This window comes from Aptenodytes patagonicus, chromosome 5 (assembly GCF_965638725.1).
Source record: "Aptenodytes patagonicus chromosome 5, bAptPat1.pri.cur, whole genome shotgun sequence".
NCBI classification, from domain to species: Eukaryota; Metazoa; Chordata; class Aves; order Sphenisciformes; family Spheniscidae; genus Aptenodytes; species Aptenodytes patagonicus.
The window spans coordinates 36946502-36968839 of NC_134953.1; the positions used below are offsets into that span (position 1 = coordinate 36946502).

General features: G+C 42.2%; 1 protein-coding gene across 7 annotated transcripts in view; it reads right to left on the minus strand.

The window, feature by feature from the left end:
• The window catches only part of CTNNA3 (catenin alpha 3), a 582319-nt gene that overhangs the window by 193242 nt on the left and 366739 nt on the right, over positions 1-22338 (minus strand). For 6 of the 7 annotated variants that reach the window (XM_076339356.1, XM_076339363.1, XM_076339358.1 and 3 more), the window contains one exon: positions 20351-20443. In XM_076339356.1, the coding sequence (XP_076195471.1) occupies positions 20351-20443 (93 nt within the window). Of the gene's footprint in view, positions 1-8667; positions 8719-20350; positions 20444-22338 lie in introns of those variants that run through there. The other variant, XM_076339360.1, reaches the window with a different exon arrangement.

Consider the following 22338-nt stretch of genomic DNA (forward strand, 5'->3'; position numbering starts at 1 on the left):
AACTTTTCAGTATCTTGAACATCCTTGGGTAGTTAAGATACTTCTATTGATATCTCTGGGGAATATTGTTTTGGTTTTGTCTAAGGTTAATAAGCAATTTAAGAATATCATCCAGAGATCTGCCCCAAGGCTGGATAGTTATGAGTGGCAGGGTGTGTGGGATAGCATGGGCATAGTATCTAGGACAGTGGGCACCCCCAGTGTTTTGGAACTTCACCCCTGAACAAGTGCAGAATCCTGAGAAATTAGTAGAATATTTGGAAAAAGTATGCTGTCACCCTGGCAACTCCAGAGAGACACAGATCACTGCAACGTGCTGGGGCCTGGCCCATGCCTCCCGAGCCCTGTTCAACACTATTCAGTACCCTCAAGGGGAAAAGAACGTCTCTGGATCTGACAATAAAATGACAGGCCCTGTGGCTACTCCAACTCCTGTGACAGGCCCTGCGGCTACTCCAACCCCCGCAACAGGCCCTGTGGCCACTCCAACCCCAGTGACAGGCACCGTGGCTGAACCAAAGAACCAACCTGTGCCAGTATCAGGCACCCCTAATCACAAGAAGAAATCTTGGAAGTGGAAGTTGGCTCGTTTAGTAATGGAGGAAGAAGCTTCTTCTAAAAGGGAGCCAGAGGAAGAAGTGTACAAGGCAGACTACCCTGGAGTAGGGCTATCACGAGAACAGAAGGAGGAGAGCCGGCCGCTGCTTGAGAAGGAAGAAGAGGAAGAACTCATAAACGAGGCAGTAACCACCCGGTCTCTATCCCTGAGTGAGCTGCGAGGTATACGAAAAGATTTCAGCCATCATCCAGGAGAGCATATTGTCACCTGGCTGCTCCAATGCTGGGATAACAGGGCCAGTAACCTGGAATTAGAGAGTAAAGAAGCCAGGCAGCTGGGATCCCTTTCTAGGGAAGGGGACATTGACAAAGAAATTGGAAAAGGGGCACAAGCCCTCAGCCTTTGGAGGCAACTCCTGTCAAGCGTGAAGGAAAGGTATCCCTTCAAGGAAGATGTTATATGTCACCCAGGCAAGTGGACCACCATGGAGAGAGGTATCCAGTACCTGAGGGAATTAGCCGTGCTGGCGGTGATTTATGGTGACCTGAACAACGAGCAGTTATCCAAAGATCCAGATGAAGTCAAGTGCACATGACCCATGTGGTGGAAGTTTGTACAGAGTGCACCATCATCATATGCCAACTCATTGGCAGTAATGACCTGGAAAGATGGAGAGGGACAAACAGTGCATGAATTGGCTGGCCAGCTCCGGCAATATGAGGAAAGTCTTTCTTCCTCCCTCATCTCGGCTGTGGAAAAACTGTCCCGGAAGGTCCAGAAACTCAAAGAGGATAGGTCCTACTCCTCACCTGTACAAACCAGTAACTCAGCCATTAGGAGTCAGCGTTCTTTTGCTCAAGAGAGAGGACATAAAGGGTACACACCAAGGGGCACCCTGTGGTTTTACCTGAGTGACCACGGAGAGGACATGAGGAAGTGGGATGGAAAACCTACCTCAGCCCTAGAGGCACGGGTACATGAGTTGCAAGGAAAAACAATGACAAAAGGGGGTTCTTCCAGGAAAATTGCTGCTCCAGTTTCCAGCGGGCAGTTCCCCAGACAGGGTAGAAGGGCCGATCTTACTTCTAAATCTTAATGAACAGACTTCTGACTCGTATTTATAGGAAATGAGAAACGAATCATAGAATCATAGAATCATAGAATCATTAAGGTTGGAAAAGACCTCTAAGATCATCGAGTCCAACCGTCAACCCAACACCACCACCCACTAAACCATGTCCCTAAGCGACTCATCTACACGTCTTTTAAATACCTCCAGGGATGGGGACTCAACCACTTCCCTGGGCAGCCTCTTCCAATGTTTAACCACTCTTTCAGGAAAGAAATTTTTCCTCATGTCTAATCTAAACCTCCCCTGGAACAACTTGAGGCCGTTTCCTCTCGTCCTATCGCTAGTTGCTTGGGAGAAGAGACCAACACCCACCTCGCTACAACCTCCTTTCAGGTAGTTGTAGAGAGCGATGAGGTCTCCCCTCAGCCTCCTTTTCTCCAGGCTAAACAACCCCAGTTCCCTCAGCCGCTCCTCATAAGACTTGTTCTCCAGACCCCTCACCAGCCTCGTTGCCCTTCTCTGAACACGCTCCAGCACCTCAACGTCCTTCTTGTAGTGAGGGGCCCAAAACTGAACACAGTATTCGATGCACGGCCTCACCAGTGCCGAGTACAGGGGCACGATCACTTCCCTACTCCTGCTGGCCACACTATTTCTGATACAGGCCAGGATGCCATTGGCCTTCTTGGCCACCTGGGCACACTGCCAGCTCATGTTCAGCCGGCTGTCGACCAGCACCCCCAGGTCCTTTTCCGCCAGGCAGCTCTCCAGCCACTCTTCCCCAAGCCTGTAGCGCTGCATGGGGTTGTTGTGGCCGAAGTGCAGGACCCGGCACTTGGCCTTGTTGAATCTCATACAGCTGGCCTGGGCCCATCGATCCAGCCTGTCCAGGTCCCTCTGCAGAGCCTTCCTACCCTCGAGCAGATCAACACTCCCGCCCAACTTGGTGTCATCTCCAAACTTACTGACGGAGCACTCGATCCCCTCATCCAGATCATTGATAAAGATATTGAACAAGACTGGCCCCAGTACTGAGCCCTGGGGAACACCGCTTGTGACTGGCCGCCAACTGGATTGAACTCCATTCACCACAACTCTCTGGGCCCGGTCGCCCAGCCAGTTTTTTACCCAGCAAAGAGTACACCTGTCTAAGCCGGGAGCCGCCAGCTTCTCTAGGAGAATGCTGTGGGAGACGGTGTCAAAGGCCTTCCTGAAGTCCAGGTAGACCACATCCACAGCCTTTCCCTCATCCACTAGGCAGGTCACCTGGTCATAGAAGGAGATCAGGTTGGTCAAGCAGGACCTGCCTTTCATGAACCCTATATGGATATTATGAATACTATGACCAGGACTAGAGGGGCCCTGCCTCCAGCCAGCTGGAGGAAAGGGACAACCGGGCTTACTGGACTGTGTGGATTCGGTGGCCTGGCACATCGGACCCACAGGAGTATAAGGCTCTAGTAGACACCAGTGCACAGTGTACCCTAATGCCATCAAGCTATAAAGGGGCAGAACCCATCTGTATTTCTGGGGTGACGAGGGGGATCCCAACAGCTAACTGTATTGGAAGCCGAAGTGGGTCTAACTGGGAATGAGTGGCAGAAGCACCCCTGGCTTGTGACTGGCCCAGATGCTCCGTGCATCCTTGGCATAGGCTACCTCAGGAGAGGGTATTTCAAGGACCCAAAAGGGTACCGGTGGGCTTTTGGTACAGCTGCCTTGGAGACAGAGGAAATTAAACAGCTGTCCACCTTGCCTGGTCTCTCAGAGGACCCCTCTGTTGTGGGGTTGCTGAAGGTTGAAGACCAACAGGTGCCAATCACTACCACAATGGTGCACTGGTGGCAATATCGCACCAGCCGAGACTCCCTGATTCCCATCCATGAGCTGATTCATCGACTGGAGAGCCAAGGAGTGATCAGCAAGACTCGCTCACCCTTTAACAGTCCCATATGGCCAGTGCAAAAGTCTAATGGAGAGTGGAGACTAACAGTAGACTATCGTAGCCAGAACGAAGTCACGCTGCCACTGGGTGCTGCTGTGCCAGACATGCTAGAACTTCAATACAAACTGGAGTCAAAGGCAGCCAAGTGGTATGGCACCATTGATATTGCTAATGCGTTTTTCTCAATCCCTTTGGCAGCAGAGTGCAGGCCACAGTTTGCTTTCACTTGGAGGGGCATCCAGTACACCTGGAACCGACTGCCCCAGGGGTGGAAACACAGCCCCACCATTTTCCATGGATTGATCCAGGCTGCACTGAAATAGGTGGAGCTCCAGATCACCTGCAATACATTGATGACATCATTGTGTGGGGCAACACAGCAAAATCCTCTGCAGCCAAACAAACAAAAAAAAACAAAACCAAAAAGAATTAAGAAAATGGTGCAAAGTGGAAACAATATATTGTCAGTATCTTAGCAGGTATGCACAACTTTAAGGTAAGCTAAGTGTTTCCACATTTCCTCCTAGTTTTCATTTTCTGTCCTGTATTTCACATACACAGTCTGTATACCCTATGAGCTGAAAGAAGTGCAAAAAACAACACAAAACCTTTGTTACGTTCCAGACAGTGAGGACAGTTCAGGGCAGGTAGTGAGAAATTCAAATAAAGAAAATCTTTCCTCCCCCTGCTCCCCCTCCCCTTAGGAAGCGATCTTTATTCCTCTGTAATTATTAAGAATCATTTCTGAAGCCCAAGTGCAGACTCATAATCATGAATTAGGTCCCTACACATCATTCACATTATCATCCTGTAGAAGAGGAACCCAACACTACCTAAATTGTATGTCACCCACCATCAAATGACTACTTTTTTTCCCCTGTTATTGATACTATTTTTCTAATGTCTTGAGTCCTTTAGTCTATTTTCCACATGCAGAAACCCCAGCAGAATATTGACTTAAAATAGGATCAAGAAAGAGGAAAGCTATTGCCTCCAATAGAAAGACATACCGCTAAGGAAATGAGAAATGGGGTGATTTTTGAAGTGTCACTAGTTATTTATACACGCCATGATTTAGGTATGGGTAAAACAAATGTCAGAAGGATGCAGTGTGCTAACCAGAAAAAAATTCCTTATGAAAAAAATCTTTCTCAGAAAACTATGCACATATGGGTAATAATTCTGCCTTGGAGATACGGATCAAGTATAAATAGCAACAGTGTCTGCATTCTTCAAGAATTTCAGTGATGCTATAGTGGAACACAGTTAGTGTGACTGCAGTTATTAATTTAAAATTCATTTTGCATTTTCCCAGAAAAAGTGGAAAGGAGACAAAAGAAGTGGTATAATGAGAAACACACATACCTTATCCCTATTTTATGCATAAACGTAAACATGAGTTCACATTTAGCTAGCATGTCACATGACACAGCAAGTTCCAAAGAAAGTGGAAAACTTCACTCGAAATTATTCTGTTTAAAATAGTAGTGACAGCTTTAGAATGGTAAATGAAGCTTTTTCTAACTCAGAATAGCAAATTAGCCCAGACTCTGCATCAATTTCAACAGTAATGCACAATCATCTAAGAGGTACAGGAATCAAATAAACTGGTGCTGTACTTGCTACTTTTACTATTACTTCCAATGCTGCTTTTACTGATATATTTCCTAATGACTTTTAATTTGGAATTTAGTAAAGCAGATAGTCAAATTGCCAGATATACTTTGCATTTATCATTCCACAAATATAACACAGAAAATCAATTTGCAGATCATTTTACCTCTCTCTGCCTTCTTTAATGACATTTTAACATTTTAATTTCCAGGAAGGAATCATGAGAACACAAGAAGAGTAGTCATCTGCTGCCTTGAATTTGATGCTACTTCTATGGAAACCATTTAAAAGCTCAATTTAAAAACCTGGAAGCTCAAAGACATGATTCAGCCAAAATTTCTAAGGTTCACCTCTTCACACTTCTCCAGGTCAGACACTTCCCTAAGAGACATGCTAGGATTTCCCCAACTCACTGAAGTCTGACCCTGTATCAGTGACAGAGAGAGAAGGTGGGTGTGCAGGGAAAAAAAGAAAAAAAAAAAAAAATCTTGTGCCTTTGCTTTGCAAGCTTGTGCAGAAGACACTAGAAATTGCCAAAAAACTTGTTCCTTAGCTGCAGCTCATAGGACATACATGCACATACAAGAATGTGGACCATACAGCCCCACCCTGTCGATACTGCAACTACATCGAACTCATGTCTACCTCATTCACTTCCTTTGGTGCTTGCCAGACTAAGTGCTTGCGTCTATTCCCCACCATCTACATCACCAGCTGCTTCCAGGGTACTAAAGCACCCATGAGGATCCCCATCACACTTCCAATATTCCAATTGAAAAGCATCTCAAAATTAGGTAAAAAGCTGTTAACAGTGATATGCCCAATGCCACAGAACAAAGTTATGTCAGATGGAACCATGTATCAATAGTGTGATTTTAGCTTCTTGCTTCAACAAGAGGAACATGTTCCCTTGTCAACCTATGCTATTTACACCTATTACTGCATGCTATAGCTATTTATAGTCTCTGCTCTTTACCGCTGTCCACCCCTCTCTTCCAAAAACCATGCAAAAATACACCTCTTAACAGTGGTATTATTTTGCTCTCTTGTACTACTCTAAGCTTTCCTACTGTATGACCACCCTCCTCCCCAGACTCAGCAGGTTTTTTATCACAGCAAGTCTCTAATAATGATGTTTTATTGCCTTTCTTTCCTTCCCTGGCATTCTGCTGCAGGACTGTCACCAACAAAATGTGGCATCTCAGGAAAACTTATAAATTCAGAAAAAAGGATGAAAGTGAAGAGATAAAAAAGAAATACATTTCCAGGAAGAATACTTTCAAGTTTTAAAGGCACAGAGAAAAATAAATTGTTTATAAAACATTTATAGCACTTTGTGCAGTATGAATCTACAGCAAATGCCCTCCAGCAACTTTAAGAAACTCTATCATCCTCATGCCTTATGTCTACTTACTGCAGGTGGGGCAAGCAGAAGAGGATAAAACAGAAAAGCTTCTGTATTGCTACAGAAATTGAGGCCACTCAGGGTTGGTATTTTTATTTAATATTACAAACAGAATTTGTTAAGGATTCAATTCTAACACAACAGATGCTGGAAGATGAAAGTTAAGACTGAAAACCTCAAGGCATTTTCATAGAATCATAGAATAGTTTAGGTTGGAAGGGACCTTTAAAGGTCAACTAGTCCAAACCCCCTGCAATAAGCAGGGACATCCTCAACTAGATCAGCTTGCTCAGAGCCCCGGCCAACCTGACCTTGAATGTTTCCAGGGATGGAGCATCCACCACCTCTCTGGGCAACCTGTGCCAGTGTTTCACCACCCTCAGCGTAAAAAATTTCGTCCTTAGATCTAGTCTAAATCTACCCCCCTTCAGTTTAAAGCCATTCCCCCTTGTCCTGTCACAACAGGCCCTGCTAAAAAGTTTGCCCCCATCTTTTTTAGAAGCCCCCTTTAAGTACTGATAGGCTGCAATAAGGTCTCCCTGAAGCCTTCTCTTCTCTAGGCTGAACAACCCCAACTCTCTCAGCCTTTCTTCATAGGAGAGGTGTTCCATCCCCCTGATCGTTTTCGTGGCTCTCTTCTGGACCCACTCCAACAGGTCGGTGTCTTTCTTATGCTGAGGGCTCCAGAGCTGGACGCAGTACTCCAGGTGGGGTCTCACCAGAGCAGAGTAGAGGGGCAGAATCACCTCCCTCGACCTGCTGGCCACGCTTCTTTTGATGCAGCCCAGAATACGATTGGCCTTCTGGGCTGTGAGCGCACATTGCTGGCTCCTGTCCAGCTTTTCATCCACCAGTACCCCCAAGTCCTTCTCGGCAGGGCTGCTCTCAATCCCTTCATCCCCCAGCCTGTATTGATACTGGGGGTTGCCCCGACCCAGGTGCAGGACCTTGCACTTGGCCTTGTTGAACCTCATGAGGTTCACACGGGCCCACTCCCCGAGCTTGTCCAGGTCCCTCTGGATGGCATCCCATCCCTCTGGCATGTCAACCGCACCACTCAGCTTGGTGTCATCTGCAAACTTGCTGAGGGTGCACTCGATCCCGCTGTTTATGTCATTGATGAAGATATTAAACAGTATAGGTCCCAATACAGACCCCTGCAGGATGCCACTCCTCACCAATCTCCATCTGGACACTGAGCCGTTGACCACTATCCTCTGGATGCGACCATCTAACCAATTCCTCACCCAAGGAATTTTGTAGTTAATTATTCTCTCTCCAAATACTATTACAAAACAGCCAAGCAGTCACAGCCAACATGAGACATTCAGGGGAATCTAGGAGTCATAGTGGGGGTTTTTTTCCCATTCAAACTCTGTTTATTGGAAAAGTTCAAGTCAAAGCAAACATCCAGCTAAGTCTATTTGTATAAGAGCACAAAGCATTAGGCCTTCTAATACATTTTGGTGGCCCACAGCTTTAGGATTCCATAGTACCCCAACTAGCTAAAAATACCACATGCTTTATCACCTTTTTAAAACAACCAACCTCAATTTTCACAAACAGAAAAAGGTAACATCCTACAACTACTAATGTCAGTAAATGATCCTAGAGGATATGAGAAAGGTTTTCTTCTTTGTATCATTTTCAGTCCTTGTCAGCCAGCCAGACTGGAAACTGGAGCATGGCTGGTTTTGTACATGTCCCTTTTCTGCAAATTGCCCGTCACATTAAGACTGCAATGTTCTGATGGTACAAAGGATCATCTATCCAAATAGGATCGTATATTATTATTATATTTGAGGACTAGACTAACAACTTTTTCCATGCAACGTCTCCTCGTAGCTGGTAACAACAGTTACATGCTAATACTGAAAACAAACATTAACTTGTAACACCAAAGCTGTGCCACTGTCAGCTCAACCTGGCATTAGTCTGCACTGCCACCAAAAGCAGTGGCCTGCTCCTCCTTTAGACTCCTTTTTCTTCATTCCTTCCCTTGAGCCAGCGAGCAGTGTTCATATATCCATACAGCAAACTACATCGGGCAACAGACTTGGATGAAAACTAACCTTCTTTCTTGCTTCCCAGGTTAATTCTCAGGTGCATCAGTGTCCTGATCCAGATCGCTGAACAGCTGTATGATTGCTATTGTTAGTCACAAGGGAAAGAGGCAGAAATAACAGCTTGAGAGTAGGGAGGGAGATCAAGTCTCTGGCAGCACTGACGATGTATGCCAGATTAAACTGGTTGTGTAACAAAGGTGTAAGAGAAGGAATTAAACATAGGAATGTTCAAGCAGACTACCATAGCTATCAAGGTTAATGACAATTTCTGCATTAACTTCAGCAGCATTGTGTGTGGACTTAGTTCTAACATGGTAAAACCTACATGAAAAATGTATCACTTCACCAAAATATCATTCCTTTAGTTTTAAAAATATTATTATTAAGGCATGATATGCACTTTTAATTAATCTCTCAATTGAGAGGCTTGAGATGGTACTTAAGAAGATGTCTGATACTGTTAGAAATACTAACATCTGTTTTATCTCTTCCAAATCAGATGGTAGAGAACTCACTGATTTACCATGTTCTCCCCCATTACTTCTGCCCTTGCAGAAGACTACTGTATTTGAAGAAAATAGTATTAAGACAGATAAAAGGAGATGCCACACAGAGGGTTCAACCAAGAAGATGAAACAATTGTGGTTATTAAAGTGATATTGGTGAAGGTTTTTATAAGGCTAATAAAAAACTTCTTCAGTGTCCCCCACCATTTAATGTACCAGAGCAAATAACAAAATAGATGATTGATTTTCTCTGATGAAAAAGTAAATATATAGGAAATGTAAATTGCTAGCTTCAAAAATCCACAGCATCATAAAATATATAATTAAACTCCAATATCTGAAAAATGTCACACATCGAAAGATGCTGCCCTCTTATTAGCTATCAAGTCTCATTTTTGTGAATGAGAATTTTCAGGTTTGTTCAATACAGTACCTACTTTCTAGAAAATAACACAGAAGCAAATAATATCCATTTATCTGTATTAGCCCGAAAGGGCTAAACAATTTAAGTGTAAATCGAACCATAGCTCAAAGGAAAGCCTAAATTCCCCATGTCATTTTTATAAAGCAAAAACACACTGATAAAATGTTTAATTTTGAGAAAAAAAAATTTATAGGACATTCACATTTAAAGCTTGAACAAAACATACAGGAAGCATAACAAAGTTATGATCATAGCTTTAAGAAAGAACGCAGAGAACATGCAAACCCTGCTCGGAAATTAGAGCTCCTCAGTTGAATATTTGTATGGGTCAGGCATACTGCTGTCACTGTTAGGCTGCTGAAGGCTTCCATGCTACTTTGCACCAAATTGTAGGTGTAATCAGTGTACTTTGGAAGAGGACAGAATACAAGTGGCTTGTGGACTGGATTGGAGGTGCTTTGTCTGGATCTCTTCTACAGACAAACATACACACACACTCTCCAAAAAACACCTCAGTTCCTCAACTCTTGGTTCCACGGTATTTCTGAATTTACTGATAAACAAAGACCATTTCACATGACCCTAAAAAACATGCAAGAGGTTTAATACTGTCTGCTAGAGAGATAGGAAAGAAAGCATCACTACAACAGTGCTGAAATTACTAAAATTCAAAGAAAGGAAGGCTGCAGGAGCTGGTTTCTTGCAGGGAGTCTTGGCAGTTTTTGCCATTCTCCTCACTGCAGGTACACATGTCAGTAGACAAGCAGATCTGTAATACCAAATACAGCAGTCAGGTCCAGACAGTCATGTTGGCATTGAAAAAACAGATGAATTATGCTGGACAAGCCAAATACAAAATGTTAAAGACAGCTGTCAGATCAGTATTTGAATAGCCTGGAAATACGACGTGTATATATTCTCACTGATCAGCTCAGCATCTTGCTTACTCTAATACCTTTCCATGTTACTTGAACTACCACTCTGATTTATTTACAAACTCACACAGCCAAAAATTCAGCTTCTATCTTTAGTGGTATACCACATACCAAGCAATACTAAAAATAACTATCAGCATATTAAGTTCCCAGCAGCAAGAAAAGATGGCACTGAGAATTAGAGCTATATTTTCCACAAATGTGCCAAGTCTTATGCTCTTTTCATTAGTATCATTTTTTTAAAAAGTGGTGTAGGAGAGGAAAGAACAGCAAATACAAAAACAAAAATTAACTGCAACAATGAACCCAATATACCACACACTAAGTATGTTAGAGGTCAGTGCTCAGGTAACACAGGTCAATACATAGCAAACGTTGTCTGTTCCAGTCTATGACCAGCAGAGTTGTAGAACAGCAGTAACTCTTTTCAGAGACAGCTATCAGCAGGACTTTTGACTGTTGGCCATGTCTAAAACTCCATTTTGGGAGTCAGCCATTTTATTAAGAATTTACTAACAGTAGATTTTGCAGTGTGATTTTACTGAATGTGTTAAATAACATAATCCAAACAATTACTTAAAAGATGACAGATACACCTGCTTAAAACACTTTGATTTGGATTGTGAAAGCGCTGAAAACTGCACTGAGATAGGATGCTTACCAGATGCTTTTGCATACATTGAACATTCTTAGTCAAAGAGTTCTTTCTGTGGGAAAGGTGAGAGCTCCCATTTAAAAAGTAGTAATTCTGCGTTTTATTTAATTTCTGCATTGAATTCTATATTGAAAGAAAAATTACATCTTAGCAAAATGAACCAAGCAAAGCCAGGCACCCAAAACAGGTCCTAACACACTGCAAACCAAAATAATAATCAGCCTGATTTAGAGCAGATAATAACAATGCTGTTTTCAGGAAAGAAGCAAAAAGAAATATGACCAGAACATTCATCTTCTGTCCCTGAGAGCTTTTAGAGTGAGGGAAGATGAGACTATACATATATTTTTGTATGTTCTGAAATTTAAACAGAAGTGCTGGAAATTTCTGAGACATCCTTCAAGAGTGGGAACACACCAAAACACCTTGTGTCCTTTCTAACCTATCACAAAGACTGATAGGGGTCTCTCCCAAATCCCCCATGAAGTTGTGCAGGAGTTTGTGAATGAAATCACATGATTTGAGCTCCCCTGTAAATAGCATTGAGAACAACATAAGTATTAAGCACTTTCTTACATTTTGATCAGTGAATTCAGGAGTCTAAATAGAAGATGGACTCTTCTAACGGTATTTGGATGAAGAAGAGCAAATTATTGGGCCCAATGAAGTCAGCCCATGTGTCCCTACTAACTGAAGTTGAAGTGAAACAGCAAAGGGTTTTCTCTAAGAGGCAGTTTAGTCTCATAAGCATGGAATCTAACAGAGACACTCTTTTTTTTTAAATCCGATCTTTCAGTATGGTTATTTTGTAATAATATAATTCTCCCATTTTAAAAGTTGTCAGAAATCTGGTGTGAAGTATTCTCAGAAGGTTTTTACAAGAACTCAAAACTGTCTGCTGTCATGAGTCATCACTACAAGTTGCTAGAGTCTAACCTCAACCGTTCTGCATTCCTCACTCCTTTTCATATACCTTCAGAATTATTAATTTAGTTAGATCCTAATTAGCTTTTTGGTGTTTGTTACAGCTTTTTCCTCACAGCTGAACTAGAAGTGTTGTAGGAACGGGACTAACAAACTTAGGCCTCTGTTTCCAAGTATGCCAACTTAACTTCCTGCATAATATTCTGCTAAGGCATCAGAGGAACTGTAGGTGCAGATGTGCAAAGGAAACGAGGGTGGGAGGGGAAGGGAAGTGTGGGCACTAAATGAACCACAGAAGACATTTCTACTGAAGGAGAAATAGGATAAGGGAGAAACCAAACACACTTAGATATCCATTTGCTGAGTATTACAAACTCAGTAAACCAGTATGAACAGGAAAGAGTAAAGCCTGTGACACGAAGCTTACTGACAATAAACATTTTATTCTTTGTCAGTAAAAAGTTCTGAACAAGCAGTGCAGGGCAGAAATGCTACCACAGGTACCAAACCCCGCCTACAATTGGGCACTCCACTGTAGAACAATTTTAAGATTAGAGGCATCAAGGTACTATAGACATCAAGAGAACTAACACATCAAATACAACTACAAAACAAATAAATCAAAACCGTATCAAATCTTAAATATTTGTTTCCAAACTGAGACACTCCACATACACCAGTGGTGAAACTGAAAGTCAAGACGTTAGAAGCATTTGTTTTAAAATAGCATCTTCCCATTCATACTTTTCCTCAATAATTAGTCATCAAAGCAAAACACTAGCCTCTACTGATGTTACACTAGCATGTGAGAGAATGAACCAAATGTTCCATGGTTCTCAGGAGAAACATGCCCTTAGGTAGAGTGCCAAGGACTAAGAGGAAGCCAGCTTCCATCTAAGCAACAATAAATATTTCACTAGACAAATTCTGCCATATTAGGATACAAGTCTTGGTTCTCAGCCTCCTCATATAATGGGTGAAGCATGATGCGTAGTTTTACTGGACAGACTACTCTGTACTGCAAGTTGCTCTTTTTCAAAGCAAGCTGTAAGGTGCCCTTGGCATCATAGCCTGCCAGAGAAGTCAACCACACCAATCCACTCGGATGCCTGAGACCCATGAGGTCTTAGACTGGCTGTGTAGCTGATGCTCTGTCATTAAAGGTCCACTTACTCACCTCCCCTATTTCCAAATGGTTCCTTCAGAATGGTGTAGGACTGTGGTAGGCAAAAAACAGTTTAAATTGTGCACTTATAGGCAGCAGATAACTGGGGCAGGGGAAGAGGAATGTCTGAACTCTCGAGCTCAAGCCTGGTACTAGCTAGCTGCAACTGGTATGTACTGGTTTTAAATTCTGTTAATGTCTCAGCTAAACAAAGCTGACACATCCTAAGTCATCCAATTAATAAAGAGACACAAAACAGAGCCACCAATTAGGAGGCGGATCAGACTTCATGCTTCTGGACACACACTTAGATTGGGAAGAAATCAAGGGTTTAGGGGCCCAAAAAGAGGCTGATGAAGATCCTGGCTGGAGAAACAGTCCTGGAAGTGAGAAAAGATCCCGGAGGTCAGGAAAATGTGTGCATACAAATACTGGGAGACACCCAGGGACTTCAGACAGTAAGCCCCAAGACAGGTGACTGCAAGCAGATGTACAGGACAAAATCATCATAACTTTCTGCCCAACCTTCCTGGACTAGCAGCAATCTCCCCGCCGGGAAGGAAAGTCAAGACCTAGTGAAAATAACACTGTGGGGAAAACAAATGAGTGAGCATGGTGGTATCATCAAGCAGGGTAAAAACTGATCTCCCTGGTTCTTAAATAAACCCTAGTATCCAGATCTACCATGGGTTGTAACTCTGTCTTGCTTGTGACAAAGTTTTTGGCCTACCACAAGGTGCTCACTCTTCAACATCTGTACTCAGTAAATGATGTGTAATGAGCACTACTTTTTACCTAACAGCTCCAATAGCTTGAATACAAAGATAAGACTCAGGCAGACAGCATTCTCAGAGCCAGTATCACTATCTGAGCAAGTACGCTAAACATCAGAAGTGACCGTGAATTTAACTGGCTCAGCATGCATTTCATATCCATTGAATTACTGTCTTCCACATAATACATTTTGCATTGACAGTAGCTAGCTATAAAGAAGGACATTTATGTCTTTGCAAACTTCCTCCAGCGGCTTAGAAACTAGTTCTGAAATGTGTTGTAATATCTGCTTTACGTTCTGATATATTCCTGGTTAGGTGCAAGTTAAGAAGAGAAATGAGGTGACAGCTTCATATACATTTAAAATAGCTCAAGATGCACATTCTCTCTTTTTTTTTTTAAAGCTATTTTCCCTCATCTCCATTTTTATTTTTAGTTTTTAAACACAAAGAGCAACTCAACGTCTAATGGATTTCCTGTTACATAGATTTCCTTCTCACCTAATAGCTTTATAACTAGATGGTTTCTATCTATCTCTCAATACTTAAGAGAAAAACAGAACTCACTAAAAATACTACAATCTGAGGTTCTGGTTATACCAGTGCATACCTTATCTTTTTTAAAATATCTGATAAAAAATATTGCATGGGATTGAATGATTTTTAAAAATTTATTTATCACCAAATAAAGATTAAGCTAAACCATGAACATTCATGTGTTTTTCCTGCATTTGACTTCCTTGCATGACGTACCAGAACAGATGTGGCTCACTGCAGAACTAATCACCCTGTGCCATTTTGGTAACTTGTAGCAAGCTCTAGCAAGATCTCATCTTCAAAGGAAGTGAGTCTAAACTTCGCTTTTTCAGGTATGGTTCTTCCAAAACAAGCCCAAGTCTCCTGCTCCTTAGGACTCAGGAAAAAAAGGAGAGTTTACCGCTTGTGGAAGAAGGGGCAGGCGACTAAAGAAGAGTACAGGGATCTTGTTAGGTCGTGCAGAGAAGAAATGAGAAAGGCAAAAGCCCAGCTAGAACGCAATCTGGCCGCTGTCGTTAAAGACAACAAAAAAAGTTTTTACAAATATATTAATGACAAGAAGAGAGCCAAGGAGAATCTCCATCTTTTATTGGATGCGGGGGGGAACATTGTCACTGAGGATGAGGAAAAGGCTGAGGTACTCAATGCCTTCTTTGCCTCAGTCTTTAACAGGCAGACCAGTTATCCTCAGGGTACTCGGCCCCCCGAGCTGGAAGACGGGGACGGCGAGCAGGATGAACCCCCCGTAATCCAGGAGGAAGCAGTCAATGACCTGCTATGCCACCTGGACGCTCACAAGTCTATGGGGCCGGATGGGATCCACCCGAGAGTGCTGAGGGAGCTGGCGGAGGTGCTCGCCAAGCCGCTCTCCATCATTTATCAGCAGTCCTGGTTAACGGGGGAGGTCCCGGAAGACTGGAGGCTTGCCAATGTGACGCCCATCCACAAGAAGGGCCGGAAGGAGGATCCGGGGAACTACAGGCCTGTCAGCCTGACCTCGGTGCCGGGGAAGATTATGGAGCGGCTCATCTTGAGGGCGCTCACAAGGCATGAGTGGGACAACCAGGGGATCCGGCCTAGCCAGCACAGATTCATGAAAGGCAGGTCCTGCTTGACCAACCTGATCTCCTTCTATGACCAGGTGACCCGCCTAGTGGATGAGGGAAAGGCTGTGGATGTGGTCTACCTCGACTTCAGCAAGGCCTTTGACACTGTCTCCCACAGCATTCTCCTCGAGAAGCTGGCGGCTCACGGCTTAGACAGGTGGACTCTGCGCTGGGTCAAAAACTGGCTGGATGGCCGGGCCCAGAGAGTTGTGGTGAATGGAGTTACATCCAGTTGGCGGCCGGTCACGAGCGGTGTTCCCCAGGGCTCAGTTTTGGGGCCGGTCTTGTTCAATACCTTCATCAATGATCTGGATGAGGGGATTGAGTGCACCCTCAGTAAGTTTGGAGATGACACCAAGTTGGGCGGGAGTGTTGATCTGCTCGAGGGTAGGAAGGCTCTGCAGAGGGACCTGGACAGGCTGGATCGATGGGCCCAGGCCAATTGTATGAGGTTCAACAAGGACAAGTGCCGGGTCCTGCACTTCGGCCACAACAACCCCATGCAGCGCTACAGGCTTGGGGAAGAGTGGCTGGAAAGCTGCCTGGCGGAAAAGGACCTGGGGGTGCTGGTCGACAGCCGGCTGAACATGAGCCGGCAGTGTGCCCAGGCGGCCAAGAAGGCCAACAGCATCCTGGCCTGTATCAGAAATAGTGTGGCCAGCAGGAGTAGGGAAGTGATCATGCCCCTGTACTCGGCCCTGGTGAGGCCGCACCTCGAATACTGTGTTCAGTTTTGGGCCCCTCACTACAAGAAGGACGTTGAGGTGCTGGAGCGTGTCCAGAGAAGGGCAACGAGGCTGGTGAGGGGTCTGGAGAACAAGTCTTATGAGGAGCGGCTGAGGGAACTGGGGTTGTTCAGCCTGGAGAAAAGGAGGCTGAGGGGAGACCTCATCGCTCTCTACAACTACCTGAAAGGAGGTTGTAGCGAGGTGGGTGTTGGTCTTTTCTCCGAAGTAACAAGCGATAGGACGAGAGGAAATGGCCTCAAGTTGCGGCAGGGGAGGTTTAGATTCGATGTAAGGAAAAATTTCTTTCCTGAAAGAGTGGTTAAACATTGGAAGAGGCTGCCCAGGGAAGTGGTTGAGTCCCCATCCCTGGAGGTATTTAAAAGACGTGTAGATGAGTCGCTTAGGGACATGGTTTAGTGGGCATGGTGGTGTTGGGTTGACGGTTGGACTCGATGATCTTAGAGGTCTTTTCCAACCTCAATGATTCTATGATTCTATGATTCTATGATTCTATGAAAACTCTCCAGGGATCATTATGCTAATAAGAAGGCTCTAGCCAGAGCCCTTTGACATGCCGAAGCTCTTCCCAGCTGCTGCCTTGAGACTAGCCACTTCTGATCTCCACTTTGAAACATCTGTTCCAGCTTTAGGCTCAAGGTCATTCTTTTCCTCAAAAATATCAGCTCAGGATCTGTTTGCATTATTGCTCTTGGCACTCCCCAGCTTCCATTCACTCAGGGAGGAAAATGTCATTCTCTCTCATTACGTGCACCACAGCACCTCCACTGCGTGCTTCTGAAAAACATGAGTTTCAGAGAGAACAAGCACACCTTCGCCTACCTCGGCTACTGTTCAATCTTGCTTCCCTGCTCTCCCCCAACACCCTATCCTTATCCCAGGTTAAGTCACATATCTAAGGCCTTCAACTCCATCCAAGATCTGATCAATGGCTTCCTTCTCACCTCCTCCCTCCTTCAGAGCCTGTTGCAGAAGACATCCTTATTCCTCAAGCTTATCCCTCAGCAGAGCTCGCCAACCCAGCAAAACCAGAGGCCTACCTGAAGGGAGGTAAGGAAAGAGGACCCAGTATTAACACAGAAGCCAGGTCAAATAACAGGCTAGATCTTCCTTCTACACAAACACACGGGTTTTTCTGGGTCTTTTCTCCCTTGTTGTTCCTCTTGTTGGGCTGGTGTGCCGGATGTACTTGCTGAACCACCTGAAAGCCGATTAGCCCGTAAAAATGTAAGAACTGATCAAGAATTTAGACAGAGAAGCCAGATCCTTGTCTGCTAATCTCTGGTTTCCTACATTTAGGATATTTTTTCCATCTCTATATTGACATGTTTACCCTCTATCAGGTATCTTTGCTTATTCCAGAGGACTAACTATTAGAAGAACCAGAGACTTCTTCAAACAAGCCACTAAACTGAAGCATAAGGGGAACAAACCCAAGATCTGTATTAGCAAAACAGCTCTACAGATTTATATCCTTGCTGTTCAAAAACAGAAGTTTGTTTGCTTTTGCAGGTTCTTTTCCTCTTCTTTCTTTCTCATGCATTTGATGAGATCATGATTTTGTTTGCACACCAGGAAAGTAACATGGACTCCTACACAGAACAAGTGACACTGTAGATTTTACCTACCTGACAACACTCAAGAAAATTCTCCCAACCAAAAGCTAGTAACATGAACAGAAATAATTCCTCCTTCAACAAAACATATGCTAGCAGCTCTTTATTTCTTTATTCTATTAATTATTATTCATTTAACATTAAATAATCTTAAAATTCATTTCTCATGAAGTATTCATGAAATTTCAGGAACAACAGGCATGTGTTTCAGATCAGCTCTAACCTACATGCCTAGCTTATTTCATTTATTTAACAGTCAAAATATTTGCTAATAATTTCACTTGAGAAAAAAATATGGTCAGAGTTCAGAATCAACCCTCTACATTTTAACTACTGTACAGTATAATTAATATAACATAAGCATGTCTATGAATTCTAAAAATTAAAAGGCTTTCCTCCAGAGTTTGCCAATTCTGTATCTGCCTTTTCCCCAGTGCTACATGGGAAGTTTTGCTGGTCAAATCTGCAGAACTCCCAAGACTCCGAGGTGTTTTCTGTAGGTGTTGTTTTCGTTGCTGGTTTTTTGGTTCATATGTTTGGGGGGCTTGGGGTGTGGGTTTGGGGGGGGGGTGGTGTCTGTTTTAAATCAACCATTTCAGATTTCAATCCAAACCACGTGGTTCCCTTCGAGAAATGTATTTTTCAGAGCATGTAAAAATCCCAGGTTTTACTTTAAAGATTTAAGAACGCTGGGGAGTTCTACATGCAAATTTCCCCATTCCAAACTCTAATTGATATGCCCTGCAGGGATCTAAGAGATAATTATTTTCTCTGTGGAGGATTTTTAAATGATATGGCATAATCTGATTTACTGAAAAATGCAGGAGCCTTATTCTGCTATTTCTTACTTAGGTAAAATGCCAACTGCTTTCGCAGGGAATGGTCCTTATCTGAGAAAGTAGCAAATCCTGCACAATGAACACACCATTAATAGTAATATAATCTTATCATGTGCATACCACATTCTCTGTTTAGACAGATCTATAATCATCAACTAATTCACCCCGGTCTACCTCGAGCTTAAAAAAAAGGGAAGAAAAAACAAACAAGAAACTTCCATTTTACTATAGGAAATTAAAACCCTTATAACTTAAATGGCTGTGGAGAAAATCAGTATTTTAGTCAAAATTAGATTTTAGGAGTTTCTGGTATCAGATGTAATACTGAAAGTGAAGGTTTTCAATTAAAAAGCTACATCTGGATGCATATTAATGTATTATAAAGGTACACTGGAGAAACAAAGAAGCTGGAAGAAGCTATTCATGAACTCTTCTTACAAGCCAGCAATCTTCTTACAAAACCAGTAACACATTAAATCAAATAGAGTGGGATGTGAAACACAGAACTGTAAAAGTTATAAAAATAGACATTGAAAGTGAAGAGAAAACACCGATCTGTGATATTTTCGGAATATCACATTTCCTTGATAGAAGTTTCTTTTTTCCCCAAGTACTTGCATTTACTCAACAGGCATAAAATGGACTTCTCAAGCTTGTAACTGAACCTATTACTATTATTTGCTCTTCACCTTCTATTTCAACTACATTTAGCACTCAAACACACAAAACATTAAGAATATTTAGGCCACTGCATAAACTATAGTGTTCTTCAAAGAACTAGTGATCTTGAAATTAAGCAGCCTCAAGGCTGAAACACTCAGATCAGATTCACGTGAGTAAAATCTTTGCTTTAAACAGATATAGCTGCAGAAGTTTTTGTATCTCTGTAATTCTGAACGTGACAAATACAGAGTGAATACACTTTTTATAAGACAGTAAGTACCAAAAATTTATCTGTAGCTGTGCTGTTTTTTATTCATTTGCTTAAGACAAAAGCTCAAGCTTTTGCATTGGTGATAATCAGAAGAATTCATACTTTAACATTTACATACACAAAAACCAAATCAAGTGGTAATATTATTTCAAGTTAAAGGTCAAAATATGTATTGCTTTCTAAGAGTAAAAATACTCCCAATTTGCCTATCATGTTACACTGTTCATTCAATCAGGTTTAATTTTAGAAACAGAGCAGCATGTTTCTTCAATTGCAATTTTTATAGCTTTTTAAAACTCCCAATCAATACAGACTATTAACAATCCCTATGTTAACCACTAGGAAAAAATAAACAAATTAACTGAGTATTTGTCCTTGATTTATCATTTGGTCTCCATTTACTACACTAAGCTGTGCAACTGGAATGTGAATTTAGACTGAAGGAGCATGACTAAACATCTATGTTGTGTGACAAAAATACAGTGTATGCTCAGTGCGCTGTAATGGGAATTAATTGAAAAAGTCATACCTGTGGGCACAAAGTCTCTATGTGATTAGCTGCCATTTGGACAATTTTCATTCCATCTTCATTTGTTGACAATGAACAAGCAAGATTAGCAACCTTAAACAAACAAACAAACAGTTTTGTAAGCAAGTATTCATCCCCAGACTCTCAAACTTGCCAAAAAACATCTCTGCTAGAAAGCCTTCATTATTTGGGGAAATTGATTTGTCAAAGAACATATTTGAGCAAGGAAACACAGGGGGGGAAAAAAAAAGGAGCTGTGGAAAGAGGTTACAGTAACGAGAAATCTCATGACCTCTCCCCAGCACATAATAGCTGCAGAGTGGTGTTTAGATAACATCAGGAAATTTCAAAGTAAGATCCTAAGGCTTCAGCTGGACTGCTTGTGATCATGCCTGTTAATTTTTCAGAGCCCTTCAAACCTTAAAGATCAAATAACATCTGCCTTGATTTGTTGTAATGAAATACAGAATGATTTATGCCCTGAGCTATCCACAGATCATTACTTAATTAGTGGTACAATTTTCTACTGAAATAGTCATATTAGTGCAACTTACACTGAAAACGTATAAGGAAACTTCAAATCTGTGAAAGAACAAGTCTATCTTCTGTTTTATTTTACTATACACCATGGAGATACAGCTTCCTTTAAAGGAAAAAAGCTCTTCCATGATGCTCCACAGTTCAACAAGTTTGAAGAGATGAAGGAAAAAGAGCACTCACTTCAGCTCACTGCAATTCAACATCAACAGGCTGTTACAGACAGGCTTGACAAAGGCACAAGAGGGGTTGGGATACTGGGACCCAGTAGATCTTTCCATCCTACGGAAGTCATATAACGTCCTTACGTAAACTCCTACAGATTTGTTAGTCTTCATAGCCTTCACTGAAGTAGCTGTACTACATATATATCACTACAATGTTAATGTAGATCAAGAACTGCCTGAGAAATAGACCTCTGTAGTGCTGCAAATACCAACATAGATATAAACATAGATATGCATAGTTAATTTGTAATTATTCAAAACTCATGCAACAAGTTCTACAGTCCAGCTGCTGCAAAATAAAAGCAAATCTTCATTTATCAACATATTAGGACGCTATTTTTAAGAAAGAACAATAGTTCAATGATGATCTATTACCAACAGCGTTTATTATTCTTAATTGATGTAAACAATTACAAGGAATTAGTCAGTGCATAGCCAAATTAATTACTTTTCCTATCCAAAATTCAGAAGAGACTAATAAAGACACTTTCCGAAGAAGATAAGGGCTAGAATGCATGGCCTTCTATGTACGCCTGTGCCTACATAGAAATATTTTATGAACCTATCTCCGGTATTCCAATACAACTCACTGGTTCCCCACCTGTGTGATGTGTTATCTTGTCCACATAAAAAATAAAGGTTAAGACTGAAGAAATCCAATTTTCATAGATGCACTCAAGCTGTATTCTCTTTTATTTGAAGTAAACTGTCATGGGTTTTTTAACGTAATATTTGAGAAAAATTGTTTTTGATCCTACGCTTCCCCTCCTGACTCTTCAGCTGTAAGTTACCTACAGATGTTTTGGTACCATCATAATACAACTCTAAAAGACACTATTCCCTCCCCTCCAAAAAACCCAGTTATTTTTCTTTGGATTGAAGATCAGGGTTTTTCAGTATCAGTTGCAACAACAAATTCACGTTGGTTTGAATATTTTAATTTCTTTGCCCCAGTTACTGGGCTTCTTGTGTATCGCAAATGTAACGCTGCATTCATTCACACTGCATTAATATACCATCATATATAAAAAGCAGCACTTTACAGGGCTCAGTGCAAATATTATTGATCTATTTCTTAAAGAGCTCCTCAATGCCTAAAGCAGTAACATTTCAAAGGTTAAAAAAAAAGGCAATACAAGCCATTCCACCAGGACGAAATAAACTCTCAGCAGCTTTTTCTCTTTGCTGTAAGATTCCTCAGGTTTTCCAATTTAACTTCAGCAT